Source organism: Brachyistius frenatus, unplaced genomic scaffold (genome assembly GCF_029030835.1).
Source record: "Brachyistius frenatus isolate BFR_SWC_R1_liver_20210118 unplaced genomic scaffold, ASM2903083v1 Contig_510, whole genome shotgun sequence".
NCBI lineage: Eukaryota > Metazoa > Chordata > Actinopteri > Embiotocidae > Brachyistius > Brachyistius frenatus.
This window is the reverse complement of record NW_027211109.1, coordinates 1-27699: the sequence shown is the minus strand read 5'-3', so window position 1 is coordinate 27699 and position 27699 is coordinate 1. Positions and strand designations below refer to the sequence as shown.

Below are 27699 nucleotides of genomic sequence, written 5' to 3'. Positions count from 1 at the left end.
AATGGGCCTGTGATGAGTATATATACGGTGTGTGTGTGTGTGTGTGTGTGTGTGTGTGTGTGTGTGTGTGTGTGTGTGTGTGTGTGTGTGTGTGTGTGTGTGTGTGTGTGTGTGTGTGTGTGTGTGTGTGTGACTGTACCAGGCACATTAAGACCCATTTCTAGATCATACAGATGCTATCTGATCGAGCCCACCCAAACTCTCTTCTCCTCTTTCCCTTCTTCTTCTCTCCTCTTTTGTCTCATTCCCTGGCAGACAAGAGGCCCTGGAGGTCCCTGACCAAACAGGTGGGAGACACACTCTAAATCCTTCTTTCTGCTGCTCCTCCATGTTGCAGTCAGACATCTGTTGCATGTTACATCTGTTACAGGCTTTTGTATACACTGCTAAGTTTCAATCCTGTTTTGCTAGAATTGTTGAGCAGTTTCTTTCCGTAATTATAAAGTTTCTGCATGTGCATGTATTGCAGATTGTGCATGTATTGCAGAGCAGTATTTAAAGGAGACACACTTCTCATAAGTCAGGTCACGTGTCAGAGGTCCAAATGACAAATGTGACAGGCGTCATTTTTACGAAGGCGGTGATGTCCTTTAAAGTAAGCAAGTGGCACAAGTTGTGGACTTTCACCCTGCGAAGAAGACAAGGAGGATGTCTTTAAAGCTATACAGTTTTGGTGCATAACTCTAGCCACGCGTTTTTATTTCCCAACCCTGACCATGTGGTTTTTCAAGCCACCACGAGGCCAACACACTACCCTCTAGTGGGCTGGTAGGTGTATGACATGCTTTTAGTGGCCACAATGAGCACTTTTTTTTGCTGCACAGTACAAACTCAAACATAGGGTTTTGAATCCATTTCCCCCCTCAGAAAAGATTTGCAAATTATTTGATAAAAAATATTCAGAAACCTTTTTTTTTTTACATAAATGTTTAGATCGATCAGCTGTCTTTCTCTTCTCTGCCTTCCTTCTGTTACCTCCACTAACTCTTTATCAGGAAGAAAGCATGTCTCGTGGACACTACGCATTCGTATTACTGCCCTCTGCAGTTGGCAGTTGGCTTATGCTAGTATAGTATGAGATACAAGAAATATCACATCCCGCTAAAACCACAGATTTTCTTCACTTGAATGCACATGAAATATATATTTTTTTAGTTTCAAGGCCAGAATAAATGACCTCTCAGGCTTTTTCTGATTTCCAGGGCATGCTACCTTCTCTCATTTCCTGTTTGTCTCTTGAATTTTAAAGGGGAAGTGCTGTGTTTTACAGTGTCTCTTACTTTTTACTGTATGTTTTTTGTGCTTGTGTCAGGAGCTGGAGAAGATCCTGACAGACACTCCCCCGGTGTGGAGAGGATCCTCCAAACTGTTCCGCAACCTGAGAGAAAGAGGTCGGAAACCACACACACACACACACACACACACACACACACACACACACACACTCTTAAAGACTCTTTACCCTGTTTTAGGCTTCATTATCAAACTGAAAAAACAAGGTCACTGAATTTGAGTTGACTGGGATTTGAGGCTTTTTAGCTCTTAGAGTTTAATTAGCTTTATAAATGTACTTAATACATATATGCTATATCATTTCTACAGTTTCAATTTCTTGGTAATGAGAGGAATACGCAACATGTAAGTTTATTTATCAGCTTTTCAGTTCTGTGCTTGTGTGTGTGTGTGTGTGTGTGTGTGTGTGTGTGTGTGTGTGTGTGTGTGTGTGTGTGTGTGTGTGTGTGTGTGTGTGTGTGTGTGTGTGTGTGTGTGTGTGTGTGTGTGTGTGTGTGTGTGTGTCTACCAGAGATTACTTCTCGATATGTGATTTAATAGTACTTGAGTTTGTGTGTCACTGTAGGTGTCTCTAATCCGGAGTTGATGTCATGCTGTTACGCCTTACAGCCAAACAACCTCTCCTCTCCTCTCCTCTCCTCTCCTCTCCTCTCCTCTCCTCTCCTCTCCTCTCCTCTCCTCTCCTCTCCTCTCCTCTCCTCTCCTCTCCTCTCCTCTCCAAAGAGAAAAAGAGGGAGAGAAGCTCACCCTAATTAAGCATTTGCTTCAGCAGCATGTAACAGAGGAATCACAGTCTGGGACTGAGTCCCCGTAGTGATAATTACACCGACACACACTGGGAGATGCTAAATATAGCACACCATGTGTGATGCATCCCCTCTCTTCCTCTACCGTAACAACAGAAATATATTCTTCAGCTGATAACTTGGTGTGTGTGTGTGTGTGTGTGTGTGTGTGTGTGTGTGTGTGTGTGTGTGTGTGTGTGTGTGTGTGTGTGTGTGTGTGTGTGTGTGTGTGTGTGTGTGTGTGTGTTTGATTTAGTCCGTATTGGGACAAGTGTCCAGGAGGATGGCCTTCTTCCAAAAGAAGAAGACATAATGAGATTCAAAAATGGAGATCTAGCGAGGTGTAGAGAAATGTAAGAAATGGATGGGGTGAATGTAAAAGACAAACAGGCAAAGTAGACAGAAATGTAATAGTTAAAAGAGCAACTCAAGGAGTAAAACAGCAAAGAGAGTAAGTTTGGAAAGGAAGACATTATACTTTAATCTTATTGTACCTTATAAAGTGCATGTCTAATGATACGGCTGTTGGATCATTGCCAAAACCACACTCACATACACAAACACCCACATACACCATCAGCATTCAGTAATACTTCCATATGTACCTATTTGGTTTTATTAGCTGAAAAACGCCCATTTCTTCATTCACATGTATATAATTTGGCTTTCGTACAACGCCAGTCTTTGTGTGTCTGTGTGCTGATATCAGAACACGCTCTCCTCTCCTGAGAATGACAGCACTGTGTGTCAGACAAAGGAGTGTGTGTGTGTGTGTGTGTGTATGTGTGTGTGTGTGTGTGTGTATGTGTGTGTTTGTGTGTGTGTGTGTGCGTGCGTGTGCGTGAGTGTGTGTGTTTGTGTGTGTGGTGGACTGTGCAATATGTCAGCAATTTACTGAGTAATCCAGCACACTAATGTTTTTACTTTGCTTTAGAAAGACTCTATGTATTCAGCACAGTGATGATCTGGGAATTTATCACCGCTAGAACTGCGTAATGATGGATACAATGATCCATGCCGGTTGATTCACTGTCCCATACCTTACCAAACTGGGAAGAGGACTGTATTCACAGGCATCCTCGGGTCACTGGTTAAAATCTGGATCAGCACACTCTTAGGCTGACATAAAATCTAAATAAATATGTAATTCAATTCATTTGAATGAGAAAAGGGTGTTTTCTTTACCCACCTTTTTATTCAGTATTGTATCACTGAAAGTATGGCAGTGTAAACATGGAGACTGTATTGCAGAAACCTGAGTGGCTTCAGAGTGTATATTCTGGTCTTTGCAGAGCTCAGGCTACACGGAGAAAAAAAAGAATTCAGTTCCAAACCAGCTCCTCTACACAAAGCAGTCAAGCATCAGCAAAACACAAGGCTCACACTGGCTCTGACGGGTGTCATGTTCACCGTCACACACACACATGCATACATACACATAAATGGGAAAGCAGTCTCCCGTAACACTCAAGCGAGTCACCCTGAACTATCTGAACGATCAGACAGAAAGCGAAAAAGAGGGAGAGAGAGCTTAGATGGAGCTACAAAGATTCCTAAATGTGCCTGAGGCAAGAAAGGATGGCTTCCTAAAACATTTTTCACTTGCTTATCCAAACACAGACACATAGACCTGCACACATAAGCCGGTGTCTTTTCTTTGGACACTCTGGGTGTCGAAAAAGAAACGGTGTGTGGCCAAATGGCTGTTGGCAGCTCGGCTTGGAGAAGACACATTTTAAGATGCTATCTTCATGAAAGGAGGGATTATGTGTGTTAGTGTCTGTGTGTGAGGCTCAGGAGGCCCACGGTCTTTGAACATCTGTAAACATTGTGTGTGTGTGTGTGTGCGTGCGTGCGTGCGTGCGTGCGTGCGTGCGTGCGTGCGCGCGTGTGTGTTGAATGTGACCTTTTCTTTAACTCCCTTTGTCTTGATCTCATTACCAGGCATCATCTCATACACAGAGTACCTGTTCCTGCTCTGCATCCTGACAAGTGAGTAATTCAGTCTCTACTCATCCTCCTTTCACTTAACCTTATAATCAAACCATTCTCTCACTTTCTGTCAGCATTTTTCTATTCTTGTTGTAGGTGAATAGTGTTAGCCACGGAAAGTAATATCAGCTCTACTCGGGTACAAACAACCTGACAATTATGTCACAAATTTGGTGGTTTTCCCCTTCCATCTCAGGGAAAGACAGAAAATGAGAGAGACAGAAGAAAAAATATAGCTTAGCTTATAACCTTTTCAAAACCTAAACATGGCATAAATGAGAGGCTAGCTATTTACAGTGATAAGTATTTTCTCTGTACACCTTTAAATCTTAATATCTTAATAGCTCGTCTCACTTCTCCTCACATTTCTGGATTTTATTTTATTTTTTACAGAGGAGATATTAATTTTCTCCTCTGTAAAAATCACAGAAATGAAACAGTGAAAATGTTCAATGTCATAATAAGCGGCTGCCTTCTTATATGATGTCTTCACACAATGAGCAACATTTGACACAAAAGTTTTACATATTTTCAGTTAAAAAAGGAATAAGAACGACTTTAATCAGAAAAGGTTTTATTCGATTTAATTCATGTTTGTCAAAGTCAGGGGGGAAGGTAAATAAAAATAATGACCAAGTTTCTTTACATAGTACAATCTTTAAAAAGTGAAAGATAAATGATACTCATTTTACAACTATGCCATCTTGTTTGGCCTCAATCAAGCAAATCTGCAGCAAATATATTTGTTGTATTTTTAATTTTTTATATATATATATTTACATTGTGGTCCAAAGATTTGTCTGATTTTGTAGATCAGAAGCTGAGTTTGACAACTGAGAAAAAGGTATCTAAAACTTGAAATGTTAACTCGTGGAGTCCATAAACGTTTACTCTCTCACCCCTTCTCCTTCCTATCCACGCTACACGCCACTTTATCGCTCGCTGTGTACGGATTTAAAATTGCCTTTAACAAACACACGCACACACTCACCCTGTGTGTGTTCTCCTCTCTGTTCTCCAGAGCCTCATGCTGGCTTTAAGATTGCTTTCAATATGTTTGATGCAGACGGCAACCAGATGGTGGACAAGAGGGAGTTCTTGGTGGTGAGTCGCTGATACTGAGAAAAGCCCTCTGAATTTACACGTCAATATTAACATCACTTTTTTCTCCTACCACAATAGAGAAGTGTCGTGTAGGTTAATGCATATACTGAAAGTCAGTGTGAAGTGATTATCTGTGATTGTAAAAGGACGTAACACAAAAGCTTCCACTTGAAAATTGCATTTATGTGAGTTTGTTGGTGACAAACACGAAACCCACCAGACTTAATTGTGTGGAAGAGTCACTGTCATCGTCTCAGGGAAAGCACAGGGTGATATTTAGAAGTTGGAAATATGAAAGGACGGCTACTAAATATGAATGAATCATGTACAGTCACATTTTAATGTTAGTAATGTTAAAATTGCTTTCCTTAGCCCAAATTTGTTTTATGAACACCAATAATTTGTAGCTCTGATGTTTGACTTGTTCGACGGTATATACTGTATAGAATTTTTTCATCTATTTCGTCTACTGCTACTGCCTTAAAGGTCCCATAATGCATGAATTAAAATTTCCATTCCTTTTTTTTTTTTATAAAGCACATTCAGGTTCTATATGAATAATGTGACAAAGTGAAGTTGGTCAGTAGTTGGAGCCCAAATGCAGAAACGGTGCCGTTTGAAGTTCCGTAAATTTGTGATGTCACAAACTTACGCTCATGTCACTTTTCCGCCCTCAGCATGGCCCACTGTCCAACCTTTAAATCTGGAAGAAAACACCAAAGAGTCAGTCCGTCGTAGAGCTAGCAAGCTACAAGACCCAAGAAAACCTTTGGTTTGCCTGGGCATTTGCCACTTGGAAAAATTCAGCCTATCAAAAGAGAGGGTCATAACATCAATGCACCTTAAAAAACAAAGACACAAAACAGCCTGTTCATAGCAGATCTCTAAAGGGATGTAAAACTATATTAAGATGGCCTTAAATCGTATGGATATCACGACTCCAAATATAACGGCAGAAAAGTTAGGATTTTCTTCTTTTTTTTTTCAGTTTTAAAGCATTTGAAAACACTGATTTGGAGTTTGCGTCTTCTAAAGGTGTCTTATTAAGCAGCTGAGCAGCCTAACTGTAGCATTTCTTGAGGGCTACACATGTGTTTCTTTCCCCTGTGGGATGAGACTGACAGATTTATAACTGAAACACTGCTGCAGGCAGGAAGGGATCAGAATCTCAGCGGCTGGTGGGAGTGGGACGGCACATCAGCAGCAAGGCGTGGTAATGGTTAAAAATCCTGGGGGAGCAGGCAGGTGTGGAGCAGGAAAATTTTTTTCCCACATTGAGGGTTTGGCTGCTTTTTCTGTTTTCCTTACAAGTGAGAATGTTAGTCAGATAAAGGAAATATGTTATTTAAATAAACCACATAAAAACTCACTCTCTGTTGTTATCATCACACCTCCTAAGATGTTCCCCATGAAATTGATTGCTGTGTTTGATTTATGGCATTAGGTAACAATTTTCCCTATTATTTGTAATTAGTAATAAAAATTGAATTATAATTAACGCTATAAAAATATAAGAACAGTTGATACTTTGCATCACCCCACGGCTGTAGTTTTCTGCAATATTGGATTCGGCATTGATTTGTCCTTTAATATCTGTGAACATAAATCACTTCTGAAGTCACACCAGAAAACCAACACTCTTAATCATGTTGCCAAAAGACCATAACCTGAATCACATCATAGACCTGCATGAAAGAGTGAATGACCTCGTGAACTCAGTGGATGTTTGTACATGTGAGCATTTAAGCTTCTAACAGCGCTTTAGATCTGGCTTTGAATTGTCAATGACATCCTCATCCTTTCTCTCGTTACAGCTTCAGGAGATCTTCCGGAAGAAAAATGAGAAGAAAGGAAGAAAAGGGGATGCTGAGAAGTCTGCGCAGTTGGTAAGAAAGTTGGAGGACGAGGGTGTATGTGGGCTTGAGGATGGATGCTATTCTTTGCACTGCTGATTAAGCTTAGCACAGCCAACAGTGAAGCAACAATGGGAAGTCTATGTGGACATGGACGTTGATAATGCGGCTCTCATCAGAGGGGTAAACATGTGATTGAAAAATCCAAAACATCCTGGTTTTATGGAGCTTAATATAACAGTAAAAAGTAAAATGTATATTTCCCTTTAAAATGCCATTTGAACACATCCATGAGTGTAACGTGCCACAACACCTCTCGCCACTTTGTTAAGGTTACTGAAAAGGTGAGATGAGTGTTGTGACAAAGGGTACATGTGGATGTGTTGAAAATGACACATCATCATCCAAGTTATTTATTATCTGTATTTAACTAAACATGCATGCTCCCTCATAGAAACTGTTTTTGACTCTGTGGTATCTCCTCTGTTTTTACTGTGACAGGATCCTTCCTGTGTTCTTGTTATATTTGATACACTCTTAAAAAATTGTGTCTCTCTCAGCACGTCTATGATTTTAAGTTTTGAAACATCACGAGCCAACTTGTTTTACTACACTGCATGTGTCTGCTATCTGTTCTATGCCCATAACTGCATTTACTAATCCATCAAGCCAACATTTAGAATCAGATCAATACGGATTTACTTCAGATTTATTGGTGCTGGCATATATTTTGGCCAATAGGTGAAAAGACATTTCAGTAGCCTCGAGATATGCTTGAGGTTATATACAAACAGTGAAACCATAACATACTTTGACCACCAGAGATATTATTTTACTTTTTTTAACAGCAAAATGTTCTGCTCATTACATACAGTATCTTAGTCTCAAATTTAGGGGCTGCTTTGCAAAAATGTTTGCCTTTGTTACCTGCCCATCTAAAAACGTGAATATTTCTAATATATATTTAGCAGTAATTGGCGGTTATTGACTGGCAGGTAAGAGATCAAGCAAAATGACGCTTTGGTTAAAATGAAGACTTACAATCACATTAATACTCACTTTTAAAGTCTTTATCTACTAAAATATCAACATCATGAAGTCATCACACTAACAACTGAAGCCACTTGGTGTGTTACAGATCTATCACGGTAAAGCTTTTGGCTCCCAGGAAATCCTATCAAAAATACTCATCATCAATCTGAAAGAAAAATGCTACAGTGTTCGAGTCATGCATCATCTTACAAATCATCTGTGGGAACTATGTGCACTGCACAGTGTCGTAAAGCAAAGTGTGTATTCTAAAATGTAATCACAGACGTGCTGAAAATGACACATCCTCTTTCCTCGCATGTACTAACATGTCTTTTACCTTCTCTTCTCCTCCTCCTCTCTGACTGCATGCTCTGTCCTCTTCTTTCTCTTCCTCATGTCTCTCTCTGTGTGTTAGACTATGCAGCTGTATGGATATCAGGTTGCCCCCATGAACAGCGTATGTATCCAAACCCATAACGCCACAGTGTCTTTTTCTGCTCTTTAGACAGATAAAGAAATTGATGGGAGGATGAACAGAGCAGCAGAGAGATTACCTGTTTCTGTCAGCTGACCTGCTTCACAGTTTTGCCGGATATCAAATCAGAATAGCAAAACACAATGGAGATTTTAAGCTGGTGGCAACGGCAGGTTAAGCAACCATATTGTTCATAGACTTCAGAATATATTGATCCACTTTTGAACATTTTGTCAATGGACAGAACATTTTCTTTTCGGTTTGTGTTTCTCAATATTGCAACCTTTGATTAAATGAGTACTTCAGAGCTTTTAAAATACACTTATTTACTTTCTTGTTAAGTGTTACCATAGCTGAGAAGACTGATACTTTGATCATATCTGTACCTTTAATATACAGTAAGGCCACACCCAGCAGCCACTTATCAGGGGAAACAATTCCTTACTCTGCTCAGAGGCAAGCAGGCAGATCCTTAAAATTTGCTAAACTAATCAGTTGTTTCTCGTGTAATCCATTCAACAATCAAAGTTTAAAAATTACATGTGTTTTTATCTGCCTTTTATCTAACTAGCTCCATATTTAATGTCAATACATGACAGTGAGGGGTGTTAGGTATAACAATTGATACAGCAGTATCGGTATATTTTGCGTGGCAATATTGTATGGATACACAGAAGTTAAATATTAATATTTTATAATATAATAAATAAATACATTTGTCAGGTGCATGCACCATTTATGACAGGCTATTATGTTGGTCCGTCTTGTCTGCTTCACAATCCCATTGTGTTGCAAAAAACATTGAAGTGAGATGAACAGACAGAAAACGTTATTTTATTAGATAGAACACGTGTAGACAAAGTTTTCCTTTAGAGACATGATTTTCAGTTTTAAAAAGGTTACTAAATCGCAGTATAATGCAATATATGTCTTGCAAATGCTAATTGTTTAATATCGTCTTGTGATAATATAAAATCGTTGGGACCTCTGGTGATTCTCCCCGAGTGCAGCATCGATCTTCTCATCTAACTCATGACAAGAAAGCAAATAGACAAATTTCCCAACGCAATGGAATAATCACATTTTGTACATGGAAGATAATGCTGCCTCTCAGTTTACAGTTGTGGACAGAAGAGACAGAGCAGTGAATGAAGATATGGTATGAAGGATAGGTTCATACAATCGGGAAGCTTTTTTCCCCCCAAATTCTACAAATAATGAATCTCATGATCTAACCATTTAATCCAGTGAAACAAAACTACCAATAATTTTATTTGTAAAATAATGACTTTAGTATATTTTTTCTGGATTCTAGGAACTGTGGTCATCTTCAGTTGTGTAAATGCCAACGATATCAACCCTGTTTGAGAACAGTGTTTAATGAACCTGTCATCTACTTCTGTGTCCGGACCTCGTCCTTTAAAAAACAGAAATCCTTAACCCTGACCCAGTCCACCTGATCCTCTGTTATCAGTACAATGTACTCTGTTGGCTTCTTGAAAGGATGCATGGAAAGAGAGAGGCTGATAGAGACAGATTTGAGACAGATTGTCCATCTGTCAGGTCAGCTGCCTGATTGATCCAGGGATGATGGGCAGGGGTTGGGATGAATGGACAGAGGAATGACAGAAAAAGAGAAATAGATTTAAGAGGTCAGGAGAGATGAACTCTTGCAAAAGAGAGTGATGTGATTTAGAACGACCAGAGACGCTGAAGCTCCAAACACAATCAGACTGTGTCCATTTGAGACCGTTTTAGGACATGTGCCGTGTGTGTGTGTGTGTGTGTGTGTGTGTGTGTGTGTGTGTGTGTGTGTGTGTGTGTGTGTGTGTGTGTGTGTGTGTGTGTGTGTGTGTGTGTGTGTGTGTGTGTGTGTGTGTGTGTGTGTGTGTGCGCGTGTGTGCGTGTCTGTTCCCATTGGGGGAAGTTTGTTAATACAAAGGGAGAGTAGGATATTTCTTTATAGAAAGCGGTCTGAGCTCCAGACAGATAGTTGTTTCTATTGTCTGGTAACATTCACATTAACTTTATAAAGAATGTGAACAGGTTATGTTTGTTAGTGGAACGGCATCCAAAATGGCTTTTTTACTGGCTTTTTGTTTACTTTCTCGATATAGTTTTACAAAAGAAAAACCCTTTTACAGATTTTATTGATCTTTTAGTCATCTAATATGAGGCTGAAAAAACTTCTCTACCAAAAAGCAGCATAGCAGTAAAGGAACGGGAGAGGTTTGGAGGCTTTCAATGGTCAAATACTTATATGATATAATGTAAATATTTAACAACCTGAGATATAATGATAAATCTCACCTATAGCAATAATTAATATTTATAATGGAGGTGGAAAACATTGTAGTGAAAATATCAGGAGGTTGGGGGCTGTCCAGTAACTGTTGGCTATCAGCCACTAGTCTCTATTTGGACTGGAGCTTCTCTCTCTGTCTCACACACACACACACACATACACTTAGACACTCCTTGTCCTGTCAGTGTTGTGATGGATAGCTGCATTGTCGCTGTGAAGTGAAGAGCGGTGCAGGGTCATGTTAAAATGGCTGCTGCTGCATTCTCCCTGGAGAGAAAGACGAGGTGGGTGGTCAGCAGCTCTGCTCTGTCGTTGGCTTTTATTAAGGTACAATACAGGCTAAATAAAACCAGCTGTTGTTCCGCTGCTATGAATAGAGCTGCTCTAATATTATACGGTTTAATAGAGATAAACCTGCTTTACCTTAAAGACATTGTTTATTTGTGTCAGTGATTCATTAGATGTTGTTTTGTTTTTTAATTCAAATTTCAGTAAAACGTTTTCTTGTGTTAGTTGCTGACTCGGCACAAAGTAAACGTAATGACTTTATTGATTCAAATACAGTAGACTTACAACAGGTCCCTCATCCGCAATCAGTGATGTTGTGTTAAAGAGTGCAACTGAAGAGGATTACATATTTTATTTTGCCCTCATTAACGTCCTTTATCTCTAACGTGAATCCGTTTGTATAGGAAGCAAGAGTTAATGTGTATAATCTGACCCCTTCACAGGCTTCCTATCTTTATGATGCTAACATGTTTTTGTGCCTGGTTCGAAGGGTAAATTCACAGCTAAATCAAAAGATGTAAAGTGATATTACAGGTTTATTTTGGTTTTAAGCAGTTTTATCTTCACGACCAAATATTTCTGTTACCTTTAGTCCATTATTTGTTCTGTCTTTCTTGGTTTAGCAGAATGTTAGGGAGATTAGTTCGAGCCACATGTAAAGAATTATGTAAATAAGTATTTTTCACCTATAATTGCCTTTGTATGTGTCTATGTTTGTACTATGTTTAAATTTAGTTTCAGACACGCAAGTTACTGAATATGTTTGTATGTAATGAAAGTTTATAGAGTAAACACTGGAGGTTTACTTTCTGCATTGGTTAAGTTGGAGGTGAACTGACCCTCGCCCTGCTTGACCACTCCTACAGGTGCTAAAAAAAGACAGTCAGGAGTTTGTGGCGCGGAGTTACTGGGACGTTTTGAGGCGAAGCGCCAGTCAAGTCCTCTTTTCTGACCTGGCGGAGGTACACAGACCCGACTATCTTCTGTCACTTCATCCCATCCTTCATCTCTCACTCTTCCTCTTCCCTCTAGTTAAAATAGATACTCCAAATATCCCAAAACGTTCGAATAGTGTGGTTGCATCAAGCTTGGCCAGAATAAGAACATCGATTTTTACCTTTATATTAACACATGAGCACGGAAGCCTTAATGTCCAACCTCTGGAGAAATCATGTAACTCATGTTCAAATGGACCAAACAATATGCTAATATGGGTTTATTGTAAAAAAACATACATCACAAACTTTCATTCTGGAATCGCTTGATACTGATGATGGAAGTAGACTCACTTGTTTTCCTTTCTTTCTTTCTTTCTTTCTTTCTTTCTTTCTTTCTTTCTTTCTTTCTTTCTTTCTTTCTTTCTTTCTTTCTTTCTTTCTTTCTTTCTTTCTTTCTTTCTTTCTTTCTTTCTTTCCTGAATGTTAGTTCAAACATACCTCATAATCTATCCTAGTATTCCTTCTTTTTTTTCACACATCGTTCTGCTTTTTCCTCTAATTATAATAATTTAGATGAATGACTATCCCTCAGTAGTTTGTAGCAATGCTGTTCCTTTTTCCAATGTGAAATCATTTCTGTTTGGATGAGCTCTGAAAGAAACGTCTCGCAATCAGCTCGATACCTACATCCAACGCATCTCTCTTAATATTGACACTAAATTAGTCTGAAATTTTTTATGGGATAATCCGAGCCTCCTCCAAATATTTTAAGTTGCATCCGTCCATCCATCAACACATTTCATTGTATAAGTCGTTTGTTCCAGATGAACAAATGTGTTAATGATAATTTTGAAATCATTTTCATATATTTGTTTCTGCTGAGCATTCTTTTTTCTTTTTTTTTTAACTTTTTGTTTTGGTTCAGTGCATTGGTGGGACAGTACGGACCTATTATTGTTAAATGACAATTATTGTTATGTCTGTATTCTAATAACCTCTTCTGTTTCTCACCTGCCGTCTGTCATTTGGTCTTCATTCTGCTTTGTATGTGCAACTGTGCCTTGTTATCTGTGCCATGTTGTGGCTAGTGTTGTAGCTTTGGTGTCATATTGTGCTCACTTTACACCAAATATGTTTAATGACACTGGTATAATGATAAGAAGGTTGACTACAGAGCACATACAAAAAGCCTGATCATCACAGCACCGCACTCATTTCGAATCACGTGGAATTCATGAGTAATTTCAACTACAGTAGGTTATTTCTGAACTTTGAATTATAAAAGTGTGTACATTTAGAAAGAAATGTAAAATGTAGTTCAGCCTTTCAAATCAAGTAGGGACTTTAACTACCAGCAGCTGGCAAACAACTCGCAAACGTTTCTACTTCCATGATTAGACAGCTTCAATTTTATTTATTGCACATTCAAGTACTTTTGGTGAGATTTAATATTAAAAAAAAAAAAAAAAAAAACAGACTGCAGGAGAGTCTCCAGCAATGCTCACAGCTCTGAGGCTGTACATAGCCATAGTGTTGCTAAGCTAAATGCAAATTTTTTTTTTTTTTTTTTTTTTTTTTTTTAATCTTATACACTTTATTAATCCCCGAGGGGAAATTTCTTGTTATGTTAGCATGCTAACATGTCGATGTTCAGAGATTATGTTCACCACGTACACCAACTTAATTTACACGTGTTTTCCCTAAACACAAAACAGAGCTGTGGCTGAAATTATTTTTTACAAATGTTTAGTTATGAACCAAAGTATTGGTGGTGTAGTAGACAAACTGACATAAATGTGTTTTGTTTTTTTCCAGGTGATGATGTCGCTGGATATGCATTAAGGGGATGAAAGTTATTGTCGTTTATCCTGCGGGGATTATGAACGTTCCAAATTTAAGGACAATTCAATAACTGCCGAAACATTTCTCTAAAAATTCTCAATGCCTCATGGTGGCGCTAGAGGAGAGGCCAGTGGGTCAACGAAGTCAGTCGGCTTCATGCTTTCAGGACCAAGAATATCTGTCAATCTATCTTGTAGCTGTTGAGATATTTCTGTGTGGACCGAAGTGGACTGACTGGAGTATCATAGCATCCAGAGCAATGCTACTGGCATAAAATCTGTTCAAAACAAACAGACAAACCGGTCTAAAATTAAAAAAAACTTTTACACTGTTCAAAATGATGGGGCTCTTTAGATTTATATAGCAGACTTATAATCTTTTTTTTTTTTATTTTTTTTTACCTTTTCATTGTTTACATGTGTAACTCACATTGTCTGTCTGATCATACAAGGTGAAGGTGAAGACCAGTAATGATTAATAACAGTTAACGTAGTGCTGACAGGCTAGCTGACTAATGACAGGCTGTGTGCTGCGGTGGCAGCGGAAGCTGAGGTTAGGGTAATGACAGTGGAGCATAATGGGGCTGACCTTGTATTTACACCGAGCAGCCTGTCATCTGCCGGGATGTAAGATGGACAGAACAGACGAATCAGACAGAAGGGAAGGAGCAGTGAGGAAAATAAAAAGAATGAGGGATATCAAAATTAAGAGGCAAGAAAAAAACCCATCTGAGATTAAAAGTGAGAAAGAGGGTCACACAAAAAATGAATAAACAACAGATCTGTGACAAATCAATAAGAACACCTGATCAGATAAGCAGAAAACCTGAGGGTGAGGGAAAAAAGAAAGAGATACAAATCAGAGTCAACAAACAGGTGAGAGGGGCCAAAGCAAGGTGACACAGGTCAGTAGACAGAACAAATGTGGAGGAACAAAGTGGGTGAGAAGAAAAGAGGTTCGGGAAGTGCATTTAGGGGAAAAGAAAGAAACAGGTTGTATTTAGCGAAAGATGTGTTTACTCAACAGATTAGTCACCATTATCCCTCTTTGCTTTTGTCTGGAGGAGGAGGGACTGACTGACAGGCAGAGCAGGGAGGGAGGTAGAGGAGCAAATCACCTCCGTGTTTGTCAGGTGAAGGAGGTACTGACGGGTAGCACTGAAGAGAAAGGAAATCAGAGTAATCAGAGCAGGGCCAGGACGAGAGAGGAGAGAAGTGATAAGAGAGGGAAAGAAAAAAGGAAGAAAGAGAAGGTGGGAGATGAAGGTGCGTGCGGGAAAACGATGAGGTCGTGAGAAGGGAAGGAGGGTGAGCTGTTTTTTTAACCCTGAGAGGTGTGACTGACTGACAGTCTAACTGACTTGACTAAAGACCGACAATGAGCTCTTCCTGCGGAGCATTACTCACAGATAAGGGAGGGTGAGGAAGAACGTTTAGCGTTTACATCAGTAATTACTGTTTTTACCCTCAGCCTCATGATCAAAGCTCGCAAACACACACACACACACACACACACACACACACACACACACACACACACACACACACACAGATGGACAAATAGACACATGCATACACCAGGTGTTGGCTCGTGCCTTGTGGGCGTGGTAACCATTACGTTGTCACGGGGATGTTGATGAGCTCACACCGGTGCTGCCACATTTCCAGGAATGATCCGCTTGTTATGGTCAGTTTGACGTTACACTGATTTGTCTTCTTAAAAGAAGAGGCAAAAAAAAAAAAGCACCAAACTTGTGTACTAAGAAAAACTTCTTCGTCAAATTTTTGCATAGCACAATGACACATTTTCCTCGGTTTGACATGATGGAAAAGGTAATTGATAAAAAAAAAAAAAAAAAAACTCTAACTCGAGGGACTTATAATACTGATGCATAGTGCTACATCTATGTTAAACAATCATCAGTTGCCAGCCAGTCATCCAAATAGGTTACTACTTGGATGATAAAATGCTCAATGATTGTCGGTGTCGCTCCATAGTGATGAACCCGCCGAGGATTATTACCTGACTTTGTAATTCCTCTCAACTCTATGAAGCACCTTTGAGCTCAGTGTTCATTGTTTTGGTCTCTTGGTTGCAGGTAGCTGCTTCTGTGAAAAAGCTCTAGCAGACTTCCTCCCCAGCTCCAAAGGGCAAGCAGACAGTGAGCTAACACCTGGTCAATATAGTGGAGCGTTTAGCAGCTAAAGTGACAGATGAGTTCGTAGAGACCAAAACAGAGATCAAAAGAGAGTAAATATTGGATTTACGTTTTGCTAAGTGGCTGGAAACGTAACACCAGTTGTAGTGTATGCTACCGTGTTCACCATGACAACTTTATGTTAGCGTTGGGTTTACAGCCGCTACTGCTGCCCCCATGTGGTCAAAAATGATTCCATGCAACTTTAATAATCATTTTTGACCTGCTTGTTTTACTCGTATGGAAAGAACAGAAGAGTGTGACCACTCCTGTTTCATATTGGACACCCATCGTGTTCAGCATTCAAGTCTTAATGATTGCTCTTTGTACCTCGCTCAGTTCAGGTAAAATCACAGCAACCAAAGTGTCCTCCACTTCGGTCCAACACTCTTTTTTTTAATTACAATAAGTGCAAAACGTGGATCTTCCATAGATTACTATAACAGTGTGTAAACATCCATTGATCATTATGAATTAATTATTCCCAAACATGCATTTTACTGAGGATAAGCAAAATGCTTTTCTTGTTTTAAAAGCAAAACAACAAAATGTTTGAAAGTTTGAAAATAGAAAAAAAAAACAAGATGAGGGAATCCTCATAGGAGGGACGAGAGGCAGAAACACACCACCTGGATGCTGTCTGGATGTATGAACAGATCATGTGTCATAAAGACATCAGTAATGCGTCAGTCAAAAGATAAAAGAGCAAAAGTGTTTTTGTCCTGTTTTTCTGTAATCAGAGGCTTAATGAAAAGACCCTCTAGTAAGTGAGACACAGAAAACAAGACGGTGAAATGATGAGTCTGTAATTGGTTCAGTTTGTCTGTGTTTATAAGAAGGATCTCTTCCTTTGTCCCTAATCAAAGACTAAAAGGCAAGACTGTAAAGTGAATCGGAAACACACTAAACCTCTGTGGTCCTAAAACACCATTTACTTTTAATGTTGGTTTCCCAGAAGACATTTTTATCCTGTGAGTTCCAAAGGCCTTTAATCTATGATGTCTCGCTGTTAATCGAATGCATTGATAGTCGGAAGAACCCAAAACTCTTCTGTCACATCTCAGATGCTTACACAATTTACTTTAGCCAAAGGAATTGTTGTTATTAATCGTCTTATTCAGCAGTTCTCACTGTGGAAAGTTATGATCAACAAGTTAAGAAAAAGGGGTAAAAACATAAATAATTTGCAGGACATTTGTCTTTGCATTGTTCTTGTAAAATACAGGGCAGTTTTACTTTTATTATTATTATTATTATTATCCAGTGTACTGTATTTTATCATTATATCTTTTTTTTAATATTTCACCCTGATAATTGAAAATATCCTTTGGATTTCTGGACTTTGTCTTGACTTCAGCTTCAAACCACTCTTACTTGGCTCTCAGCCGTATCAATAGTTGTCTCTCCATCAACTCTCCCGCAGCGCCGTCATAGACACTCGCTCATTTCTGACTAAACGATGACACACTCGCACCAAATAAGCATAACAAAAACTACAACACCTTGTTTTATTCTGACCTGTGTCATCTTGTTTGACATTTTCTTCTTATCCCACATTGGATTTTAGGATTTTACCCTTGAGGTAGAACCACGAATGGCATCGTGGTGATGATGATATTTATGATGATGATGATGATGGAAATGGCACAAATGCTCCTCCTCCAGCATGGCCAAGGATTGGACTTGAGGGGTGTGGGAGGGGGGGTGGAGGTTGGCTGGGTGGGGCATGGCAGGCAGTGATTAAAAAAAAAAAAAAAAAAAAAGATTTGCTTTTGAAGTTATTTCTTTTTGCTCTAATGCTGGTTAAGTCCTTTCTGTAACTGCTCTAAAGCACAGTCACCTTTTTCTGAGATAGATACATGTTGCGCAGCATAAACAAAGGCAAATATTAAACTGCAAAGGCTCAAAAACTTCTTAAAAAAGGATAGCGCGAGCAAACAGAACAAGCTGCCTAATGCTCATTGAATGGATTTCAAAGGGATCAGCGAGTGAACGCGTACTCCAAACACCTGAGGGAGGATAAAAGGATATTTAACCACAAAATAGAAAGAAAGAAAAAAAAAAAAAGGCCATAAAAGTTGCAAAGGTGACAGCCGAGATGCTCAGATGTTGACGGAAAAAGGTGGAATCGTCTTCACAAATCCTCTGCATCTGTGCTTGTGTGGGTTTTCGTTCGGCGCTGCTGTTTGTGATTCGAGGTTCTGTTCAGGTGTGGCGTTTGCAGAGGAAAGCATGGGATGTGGTGGCTTTGATGTGTCCGTGTGTGCGCGCGTTTGGCAGCTCGGTGTTTTGTGTTTGTCCCTATCACGCTCAGTTGTTGTCCCACAAGTCTTTGATTCCCTCTTCTCTTTCCTCTCACCGTTGTCCTCTTCTCTCCCGTCAACATACTCTGTTTAACGCGTTGTCCTCTCCCACCGGCTCAGCGAATGAAGGCATGACTGTTCTTTACTGTGTGTCTTTATTTGGGCTGCTACCCGGACGTTCGTGTTGTCTTCATCCGTCGATCAGCCTGTGTTTTTTTTGTGCTGCTGCAGCAACTCTCCCCACCAGTCTAGGCTGCGTAACGAGAAAAACGCTCCATACCTTTAATTTGGTTTCTGTACTTTACTTTTATAACCCGATGACGATGGTGACGATGATGGCCTCGATTGTGAGAGTTCAAACGGACCGAAACCTTCCCGTTCATTTTACCTTCAAACCCCAGTTAACGTGTACATATTTTTTGTTTCTGCACACACCTCATCGATCTGAAAACGATACTCTGCGTTACATTCTGCGGCCTAGACTGGTACGTTTGACGCCATGATGGCCGCTTACTGTTTGTCCTGATTCTTTTGATTGACATTTTGTTGTGGCTCACCCGGCGCACGTTATGCACACGTGCAGCAGAAACCTGCTCCCTGCTCGCCTGGCACAGTGATGGCCGTGTTGGATTAATTACGGACCCCTGCGCCGCCCACTGCTTCTCCTCCAACCACACCCAGTTTTTATCGATTAGCCATTGATCGTCTGTCTTACTCCTCCCTCTCTGATAGCGAGCAGACGAGACCATCACAATTGACACAACCCTGCTGGTCCATTTCTTTGGGAAGAAAGGGAAGGCCGAGCTTACGTTTGATGACTTCTACAGGTACGAGACGTTCGTAGGCCGCACAGAATGTTTCCAAATGTGAGCAATATTAATGAGTGAGTCTTCGCGCTTCTTTTGTTTCTGCTTTTCAGGTTCATGGATAACCTCCAGACTGAGGTGTTGGAAATTGAGTTTCTCACCTACTCTAAAGGGATGACCACCATCAGTGAAGAAGACTTTGCAAAAATCCTGCTGCGCTTCACCAACGTGGAGAACATCAGCGCCTACCTGGAGAATGTCCGACAGTGTATACCCGACGAAAAGGTACAGTGCGTACTAGCACAGGGTTCTTTACTGCGCAAGGATCTCTGCGAGTATCAGTTTAACACATTTTTCTTCAGATAACATCGGGTAGGTTTCTTAATCTTTATCGATCTTTTAATTTGTTTCCCCCTCTCAATGGGTGCTCCTGCCTTCCAGCTCTCTACAGGACCTGTAATTTCACACTATTGTCTTTTCGCCTGAGGGTGTTGTGGCTCTCAACACTTCAGCGCTCCATTGCTTCACTTGACCTCACACACACACTCACACACGCACACACACGCACACACACACACAAACACACATTTGACTTTTCTGTTACATGTGAATGTCTGTCTATTAAAGCATCTTTGTATCCTCATACCAATCTGTCTATCTCTATAGCTATCAAGCTATCGACCTACGCTAGCTAATAGCTACCTAGCTCTACTTAGGCATGTCGTCCTTATGCAACCCAACTCTATTTCTGTCCCTCCCTTCTTTCCTTTTCACGCTGTGGAAGAAGCAGGAGGTTGGTCCCTGCCTCATACAATGCACAACCTGCAGTTACAATCTGTCAGTCTGTCCTGCTCGTTAGTTCATTTGCCATCTTCTTTATTTTTATCTGCATCTGTTGAATACATATTGCAACATTTCTTTATTTGCTTAAAGGTGTGGATTGTTTTTTGTTTTTTTCACGATTATCATATTCATTTCTCTGTTATAGTTTTGAACTTGATTCACTGCAAAGAGCATGTGGAAAAATGCGCAACCATTTTAGGTTTTGCCCACGTGGGCTTGTGTCATTCATTTAATTAAATGCACAATATTCTTATATTTTATATAAATCCCTCTATTTGTTTGAAAGTCTTAATGTGAATAAGATCCCACTGAATGAAATTGATTATAGACTTCATGTTTACATTGACAATGTAAAATCTCATGCTACCTGCTTTCAGTTCATGAAACACTGCTAGAAGGCTGCTGTTTAAGTTTTCCATATCATCTACACTACCCATTCATTAATGACTTCTGATGTCATTACTTGGGCTATTTCATGGAATCTCTCGTTTACAGATTGATTGTATGAGGTTTTTTTTTATTTTCCAGACAACAGAGTGGATGTGCCTTAAGGAATGCTGTATGCACGTCTGTTAAGGCCCCTTTTAAATCTCGCTGAAACCGTCATTGTTCTCAGTTTGGTGCTTCTTTCTCTCCAGCGAATGACATTTAGCTCAACGCTTTCCCCGTGGTGACACTCACTTTCTCCTTTTGTTTCAGGGAATCACCTTCGATGAGTTCAGGTCATTCTTCCAGTTTCTCAACAACCTTGAAGACTTTGCCATTGCCATGCAGATGTACAACTTTGCTTCGCGCTCCATTGGACAAGGTAGTAAAAACTGTTTTGGGGCGGAGCAGCAGCCACTGAAGAAGCAGCAAGCAGCCAAAATGATTTAAATGTTTTTTACTTTGTCTCCCGCCAGATGAGTTTGCGAGAGCGGTGTATGTGGCCACGGGGCTCAAACTGACACGTCACCTCGTACACACCATCTTCAAGATCTTTGATGTCGATCACGATGACCAGCTCTCCTACAAGGAGTTCATCGGCATCATGAAGGACCGGCTGCACAGGGGAGCCAGGGTGAGGACCTCTCCGCCCGTTTAGAAAAAGTTCTTCTTAGTCCAATTTATGCTAAAAAAAAAATCTGACCCAATCTCAGCAATAAGGACACGAGGATGAGTGAGATTTTATTGATCTACTTTCGAGAAATCAACGTCCCTTCACAGAGGTCAAATCAGCTGTATAACGCCTGTGTAGAGATAGTGTTCGGATTAAGATTCAGTGTCTTCATTTCAGCAGCACACTGATGAGCCAAAAATGATGACATTCTCGGATGAAGTGAATAACGCTGATCATGTTTTAACAGCTCCTGTTAAAGTCTGGGATATAATACACAATAAGTGAACAGTTGGTTTAATGTGACAGAAATGGGCAGGCCTCAGTGGCTCTGACGAGGACCAAATCAAGATGGCCAGATGAGTTGTTCAGAGCATCTCTGAGGTGTTAAGGTCAGCAGTGGTGAATACATAGTGAGCCAGCTGGGAACAAGCGACTGGGATGTGCTGGAACCAGTCTGTCCCACCGGATACCACAAGGCACCTTCACATGTCCTGTAGACTCATGTAGAGCTGTTTAGGCTGCACACAAAGCACCAACTGCTCATTATGCCAGGGTGGTCATAATGTTTTGGCTGTAGACTGTAAAAAAAAAAAAAAAAATGGCAATGGCCTCCATGACATCACCCATAGGTTTTCCTGAGGAGCAGTTTTGAAGGTCAGTGTGGGTGGCTCAGACTGTCCTCTTCTTGGCAGTACCTAACCACCTAAATTCTGGCTCATCCAAAAATGGTGCATGGGAGGAGCTGTGGTGGGCCAAATAAACTCTGATTTCTGGAACCAGCACCATTAATAGTCTCTGTACAGCTCCGACTGAAAGTCTTTTTGGCTTCACCTTGTGGTTGGCAGGCCAACTCCAACAGTGTCCACCTATCACTCAAAGCAGCTCCCAACTGAGCTGGAAATCACCTCGAGTGTCTCCATAGTGTTGGCTCTAAAGCCCATACTGCCCTCCAGTGGTGTATTGTGATACAGCGCTACAGTTGAGTCATATTTTACAGAGGTGAAACAAACACGAAATACATTATGTAGGTATGAGCTTAGAGTTTGTCTATTTTTCTGCAAATTTCACTAACATTGCAACCCGTAGGACGTTCTATGGGTTTCTTTTGATACTGTCTGGGCCTCACAGTCTTGGCTTTTTAACAATGTTCTCCTTTTCTATGTCTCTTTTTTCCTCTCTCTCTCTATTTGCTGTGCCTGAATCTCTCATCTCCTCTCTAACCCACACCTCCTTCCCCGTTTCCATCTACTGTCCTGCCCTCGCCCCCCCACCCCTGTTTTTGTCTCTGTCTTTCCTTTCATCTTCCCTGCTTCCTACATCTGTCCTGGTTTTCCTCTGTAATGATGACCGTCTACTGACATCTCAGGGCTATAAAGCTGTGGAGCGCGCCACCTCCTTTAAATCCTGCCTGAAGAAGGAACTGGCTAGCAGATAAGTATCACTATACCTTAGTGTTGTACTTTAAGTCTAGACTTTCAAAATGTTTCTGGAAGTCATGCGGCGGGGGTGGAGCTCAAACAGTTCAAAATCTTGTTTTTTCTAAATGTTTTACTCCACTTGAGTGCTTTTAACCAGAAACAGAATGATATAAAGAAAACAGTTAAGGACAGTGAAACCAAAATATGACATTTATTTGGAAACAGTGACTGCAATTACTATCAGTTAAGTTGAAAAGAACGAACTTGTTGAAATGAACTGTCTCGCTTTGCTCTGTGTGTACCAGGTGAAGGGCCAACACCACGCCTCCTTCTCCAGCTGTGTTCGCTCTGAGGCCAGAAGACAAGTGCACCGGCTGTGGAGAAGGTACAAGGAGAACCCGTAGAGGATGGAAAACATCCGACAGAGCGGCGACTTTAATTAGCCGGCATGCTGAGTCAGCAGCATTGGCTCAAGTCAACCTCCGAACCAGAAACCTGTAATAACTACAAGCATGACCACACACAGCTGACTGATGCTCTCTGTGCTGATGATAAGCAACATCATTTCTTTTTAGTTTGCTCTTTTTCCAGTTATCCATCTTGATCTGATGTCAATCATCTCTAGTGTGATGTAGTGGATTAAAAAAAAAAAAAAAAAAAAAATAGAGTTGGAATAGAATAGAATTTTATTGACCATGAATGGGACCTCCACAATGTTTCGACCTGCAACTAATGATTACTATTTTCTGACAGCCTCAAAATGCTTAAGTTTTAGGATTTTGTCATTTCCACCAATAAAAACTATTTATATTTAACGAATGATACAGTCAGTCTGGCTCTGCTCTGCCCGGCAAACAGTAACAACCGAAAGAAAAATAATTCCATAACAAATTCTATCTGATCATGGTGACATTATACAAATGACATTGATAAAAGTAATATGATAAAAAGCTGCACATCGCTCATATTTTAGAATTAAATGAAGGTTTGGTGAATATGTATTGTCCTCCACCTCTTTTTAATCATGTCAGTTTTGTTTCTTTTTAAATTGTCTGATCCAGTCGAGTCACTGTCTTTTGGTTATTTCACTGACAGTATATAAACACTTCCATTACAGTTAGGAATGCTACATTATCCTACTGCTACTACTAAAGCACTTGGGATGACTTTGACTTGGAAATAACATCATACAACATAATTTAAAAAAAAAAAAATTTAATTTCAATGTTTTACCTTTCTTAGTCCGTAATATCTTGACCTGTTTTGTGTTTGAGTCTCAGCTGCATGTATGATACATATTTCCCAATACGTGCCTTCTGTCCTTTGTTCTTCTAATCTGAAAAGAATTGTCACCTAGGAACCCACATTTGGAGCAATAAATCCAGCTTTGTTTATCTGTTTATAGCAACATAGCTGCAAAACATGTGCTATGAAAAACCACGTTCCTTTTTTATTATATGTTGTTTATAACACCCATATAAATGAATGAATATGATTTGTAGACGCCCTCGTGTGAAATATGGGATATAATTTGAATATATCGTAGTAAAAAATAAGTTTTGAAGCGTAAGAAAGTTATTTCTCATACTGTAAATTATTCTCATATTTGCAATAATCGTGTATTTTTCGTGTCTGTTGATCTGTTGAATGAACCTTCATGCATGAATAAACTATTTTTAGCAAGACGTGCGGAATCCGCGGGTTTCATTTGCGCATGCGCGACGCAACGCCTTTACGTAACCCGCGGGACACTTCCGTCACCTGAGTTTATTTAGTGTAAAAGCTATGAATGTGCTACAGGCCCACGGTCTGTAACATTGGTAAGTTTGTTATAGTCTCGTTTCTGCTCATAAATGTGTTATAAAGAAAACGTTGACAAAAACCAGAGCATATTTGGAGCAAATTAAGTTAACCGTTAAACTCCTTTGGACAGTTTGCGTTAGCGTGAGCTACTTTAAGGGAGACCTTCTCCTGCCGCCCTCTTCTCATGAATATGTCAACATTTAAACTGTATAAGATACGGCACATTAAAAGCCCTTTATTCAAAGCGGTTAGACTTGAAACTGGATGTTTTCTTCTGTTCTTCGGGAACTAGCTCTGTTCTGTAAATGTCACTCCTGATAACTAAGTTATTTTTTTTTTACTTTTTATTTTATACACATATTGTCCAGATAAAGATCAACGTAATCTCCCGTACACATGTATGCCCTAAAACATGAATAAATAGATGAAATACAGCGACATGTGACTATTTTTGCAAAGCATTCTGGGTATTGAATATTGGAATGAACAATTAATAAACAGCTTTAGGAATAATCTAGACTCACGCGATGGTTGTTGTTGTTGTTGTTTTTACCTCTTTTATGTTTTTAGGTTGGTGACTGCTGTGATCTGGTCGTTTTGTTGACGTCAGGCAGCAGAGATGAACTCTGAGTGAGAACGGTTGTCCTGAGAATGACTTCGTGTTTGAGCCCTCTGTTACGTTAAGACTATACTTTCAGGGATCATTTCTATAGTTCTTGACTTGAGAAATGTGTTTCTAAACTGTTTGGTCTCGCTAACCACGATGATGAGTCGTGATATTCTCTTCTGAGCGTGAAGCGGACAGAAAATAATGATTCACTTCATATGTTTTCTGTCATTGACGATCGTTCTTTGCTTCCTCGTGGAGCTTTGAGGAAGAGAATATGATCAGAGTGGTTTTTTCATAAATGTTGAATATAAAAGAATATTTAATTAGTTTTTCTGATTTCAGTGTAAGTTCCTGTTTCGTAGCTGAAATCAGTATTTATTTGTATGTTCACATTAATAGAGTTCATTAATAACTGTGATGTCTGGAGTTAGTTTCTGTGACTGTTCAGTGTTCATCCTCAAACAAAACAACTTTCCTTTCAGACTGATTTTCTTCAGCTCCTATAATAATCTATTTATTGTGTTTTGTTCAGGCAATCAAAAATATTTCCTTTACTTTCTGATTTATATGACTTGTTCTTATATTACTTTGATTTATATTACTTGTACTTATATTACTTTCTGATTTATATTACTTGTACTTATATTACTTTGATTTATATTACTTGTACTTATATTACTTTCTGATTTATATTACTTGTACTTATATTACTTTGATTTATATTACTTGTACTTATATTACTTTCTGATTTATATTACTTGTACTTATATTACTTTCTGATTTATATTACTTGTACTTATATTACTTTCTGATTTATATTACTTGTACTTATATTACTTTCTGATTTATATTACTTGTTCTTATATTACTTTCTGATTTCTATTACTTGTACTTATATTACTTTCTGATTTATATTACTTGTACTTATATTACTTTCTGATTTCTATTACTTGTACTTATATTACTTTCTGATTTATATTACTTGTACTTATATTACTTTCTGACTTATATTACTTGTACTTATATTACTTTCTGATTTCTATTACTTGTACTTATATTACTTTCTGATTTATATTACTTGTACTTGTGTTACTTTCTGATTTATATTACTTGTACTTATATTACTTTCTGATTTCTATTACTTGTACTTATATTACTTTCTGATTTATATTACTTGTACTTATATTACTTTCTGATTTCTATTACTTGTGCTTATATTACTTTCTGATTTCTATTACTTTTACTTGTATTACTTTCTGATTTATATTACTTGTACTTATATTACTTTCTGACTTATATTACTTTCTGATTTATATTACTTGTGCTTATATTACTTTCTGATTTCTATTATTTGCACTTATATTACTTTATGATTTCTATTATTTGCACTTATATTACTTTCTGACTTGAAGTAGACAGAATAATGATTGTCACTGATGTGTGATGGACATGAAATTGAATATGTCAACATTTAAACTGTATTAGATAGAGCACATGAAAGCTCTTTATTCAAAGCGGTCAGACTTGAAACTGGATGTTTTCTTCCTTACTAGCTCTGTTCTGTAAATGTCACTCCTGATAACTAAGTTATTTTTTTACTTTTATTTTTACACATATTGTCCAGATAAAGATCAACGTAATCTCCCGTACACATGTATGCCCTAAAACATGAATAAATTGATGAAATACAGCGACATGTGTGACTATTTTTGCAAAGCATTCTGGGTATTGAATATCGGAATGAACAATTAATAAACAGCTTTAGGAATAATCTAGACTCACATGATGGGTTTTTGTTTTTTTTATACCTCTTTTATGTTTTTAGGTTGGTGACTGCTGTGATCTGGTCGTTTTGTTGACGTCAGGCAGCAGAGATGAACTCTGAGTGAGAACGGTTGTCCTGAGAATGACTTCGTGTTTGAGCCCTCTGTTCCGTTAAGACTATACTTTCAGGGATCATTTCTATAGTTCTTGACTTGAGAAATGTGTTTCTAAACTGTTTGGTCTCGCTAACCACGATGATGAGTCGTGATATTCTCTTCTGAGCGTGAAGCGGACAGAAAATAATGATTCACTTCATATGTTTTCTGTCATTGACGATCGTTCTTTGCTTCCTCGTGGAGCTTTGAGGAAGAGAATATGATCAGAGTGGTTTTTTCATAAATGTTGAATATAAAAATATATTTAATTAGCTTTTCTGATTTCAGTGTAAGTTCCTATTTCATAGCTGAAATCAGTATTTATTTGTATGTTCACATTAATAGAGTTCATTAATAACTGTGATGTCTTGAGTTAGTTTCTGTGACTGTTCAGTGTTCATCCTCAAACAAAACAACTTTTCTTTCAGACTGATTTTCTTCAGCTCCTATAATAATCTATTTATTGTGTTTTGTTCAGGCAATCAAAAATATTTCCTTTACTTTCTGATTTATATGACTTGTACTTGTATTACTTTCTGATTTATATTACTTGTACTTATATTACTTTGATTTATATTACTTGTACTTATATTACTTTGATTTATATTACTTGTACTTATATTACTTTCTGATTTATATTACTTGTACTTATATTACTTTCTGATTTATATTACTTGTACTTATGTTACTTTCTGATTTATATTACTTGTACTTATATTACTTTCTGATTTATATTACTTGTACTTATTACTTTCTGACTTTATTACTTGTACTTATATTACTTTCTGATTTCT

The 27699-nt window shown here is 38.8% G+C and overlaps 1 protein-coding gene and 2 non-coding genes across 6 annotated transcripts in view; all 3 read left to right on the top strand.

Moving 5' to 3' along the window:
- The window catches only part of micu3a (mitochondrial calcium uptake family, member 3a), a 28005-nt gene extending 5038 nt beyond the window's left edge, over positions 1-22967 (top strand). The window contains exons 3-15 of one of the 4 annotated variants that reach the window (XM_069687976.1): positions 256-287; positions 1313-1391; positions 4023-4070; positions 5092-5174; positions 6989-7060; positions 8475-8516; positions 11994-12089; positions 19140-19234; positions 19327-19498; positions 20756-20864; positions 20959-21116; positions 22522-22586; positions 22876-22967. In XM_069687976.1, the coding sequence (XP_069544077.1) occupies positions 256-287; positions 1313-1391; positions 4023-4070; positions 5092-5174; positions 6989-7060; positions 8475-8516; positions 11994-12089; positions 19140-19234; positions 19327-19498; positions 20756-20864; positions 20959-21116; positions 22522-22586; positions 22876-22882 (1058 nt within the window). In that variant the 3' untranslated portion in view covers positions 22883-22967. Of the gene's footprint in view, positions 1-255; positions 288-1312; positions 1392-4022; positions 4071-5091; positions 5175-6988; positions 7061-8474; positions 8517-11993; positions 12090-19139; positions 19235-19326; positions 19499-20755; positions 20865-20958; positions 21117-22521; positions 22591-22875 lie in introns of those variants that run through there. The other 3 variants (XM_069687978.1, XM_069687977.1, XM_069687979.1) reach the window with 3 other exon arrangements.
- A 2091-nt stretch (positions 22968-25058) lies between these two features.
- Positions 25059-25274, top strand: LOC138614492 (small nucleolar RNA U3). The gene has a single exon (XR_011310286.1). It is a non-coding gene; the product is annotated as a small nucleolar RNA U3 (small nucleolar RNA).
- Positions 25275-26923: 1649 nt separating this feature from the next.
- On the top strand, positions 26924-27139 carry LOC138614491 (small nucleolar RNA U3). The gene has a single exon (XR_011310285.1). It is a non-coding gene; the product is annotated as a small nucleolar RNA U3 (small nucleolar RNA).
- Positions 27140-27699: the final 560 nt, after the last annotated feature.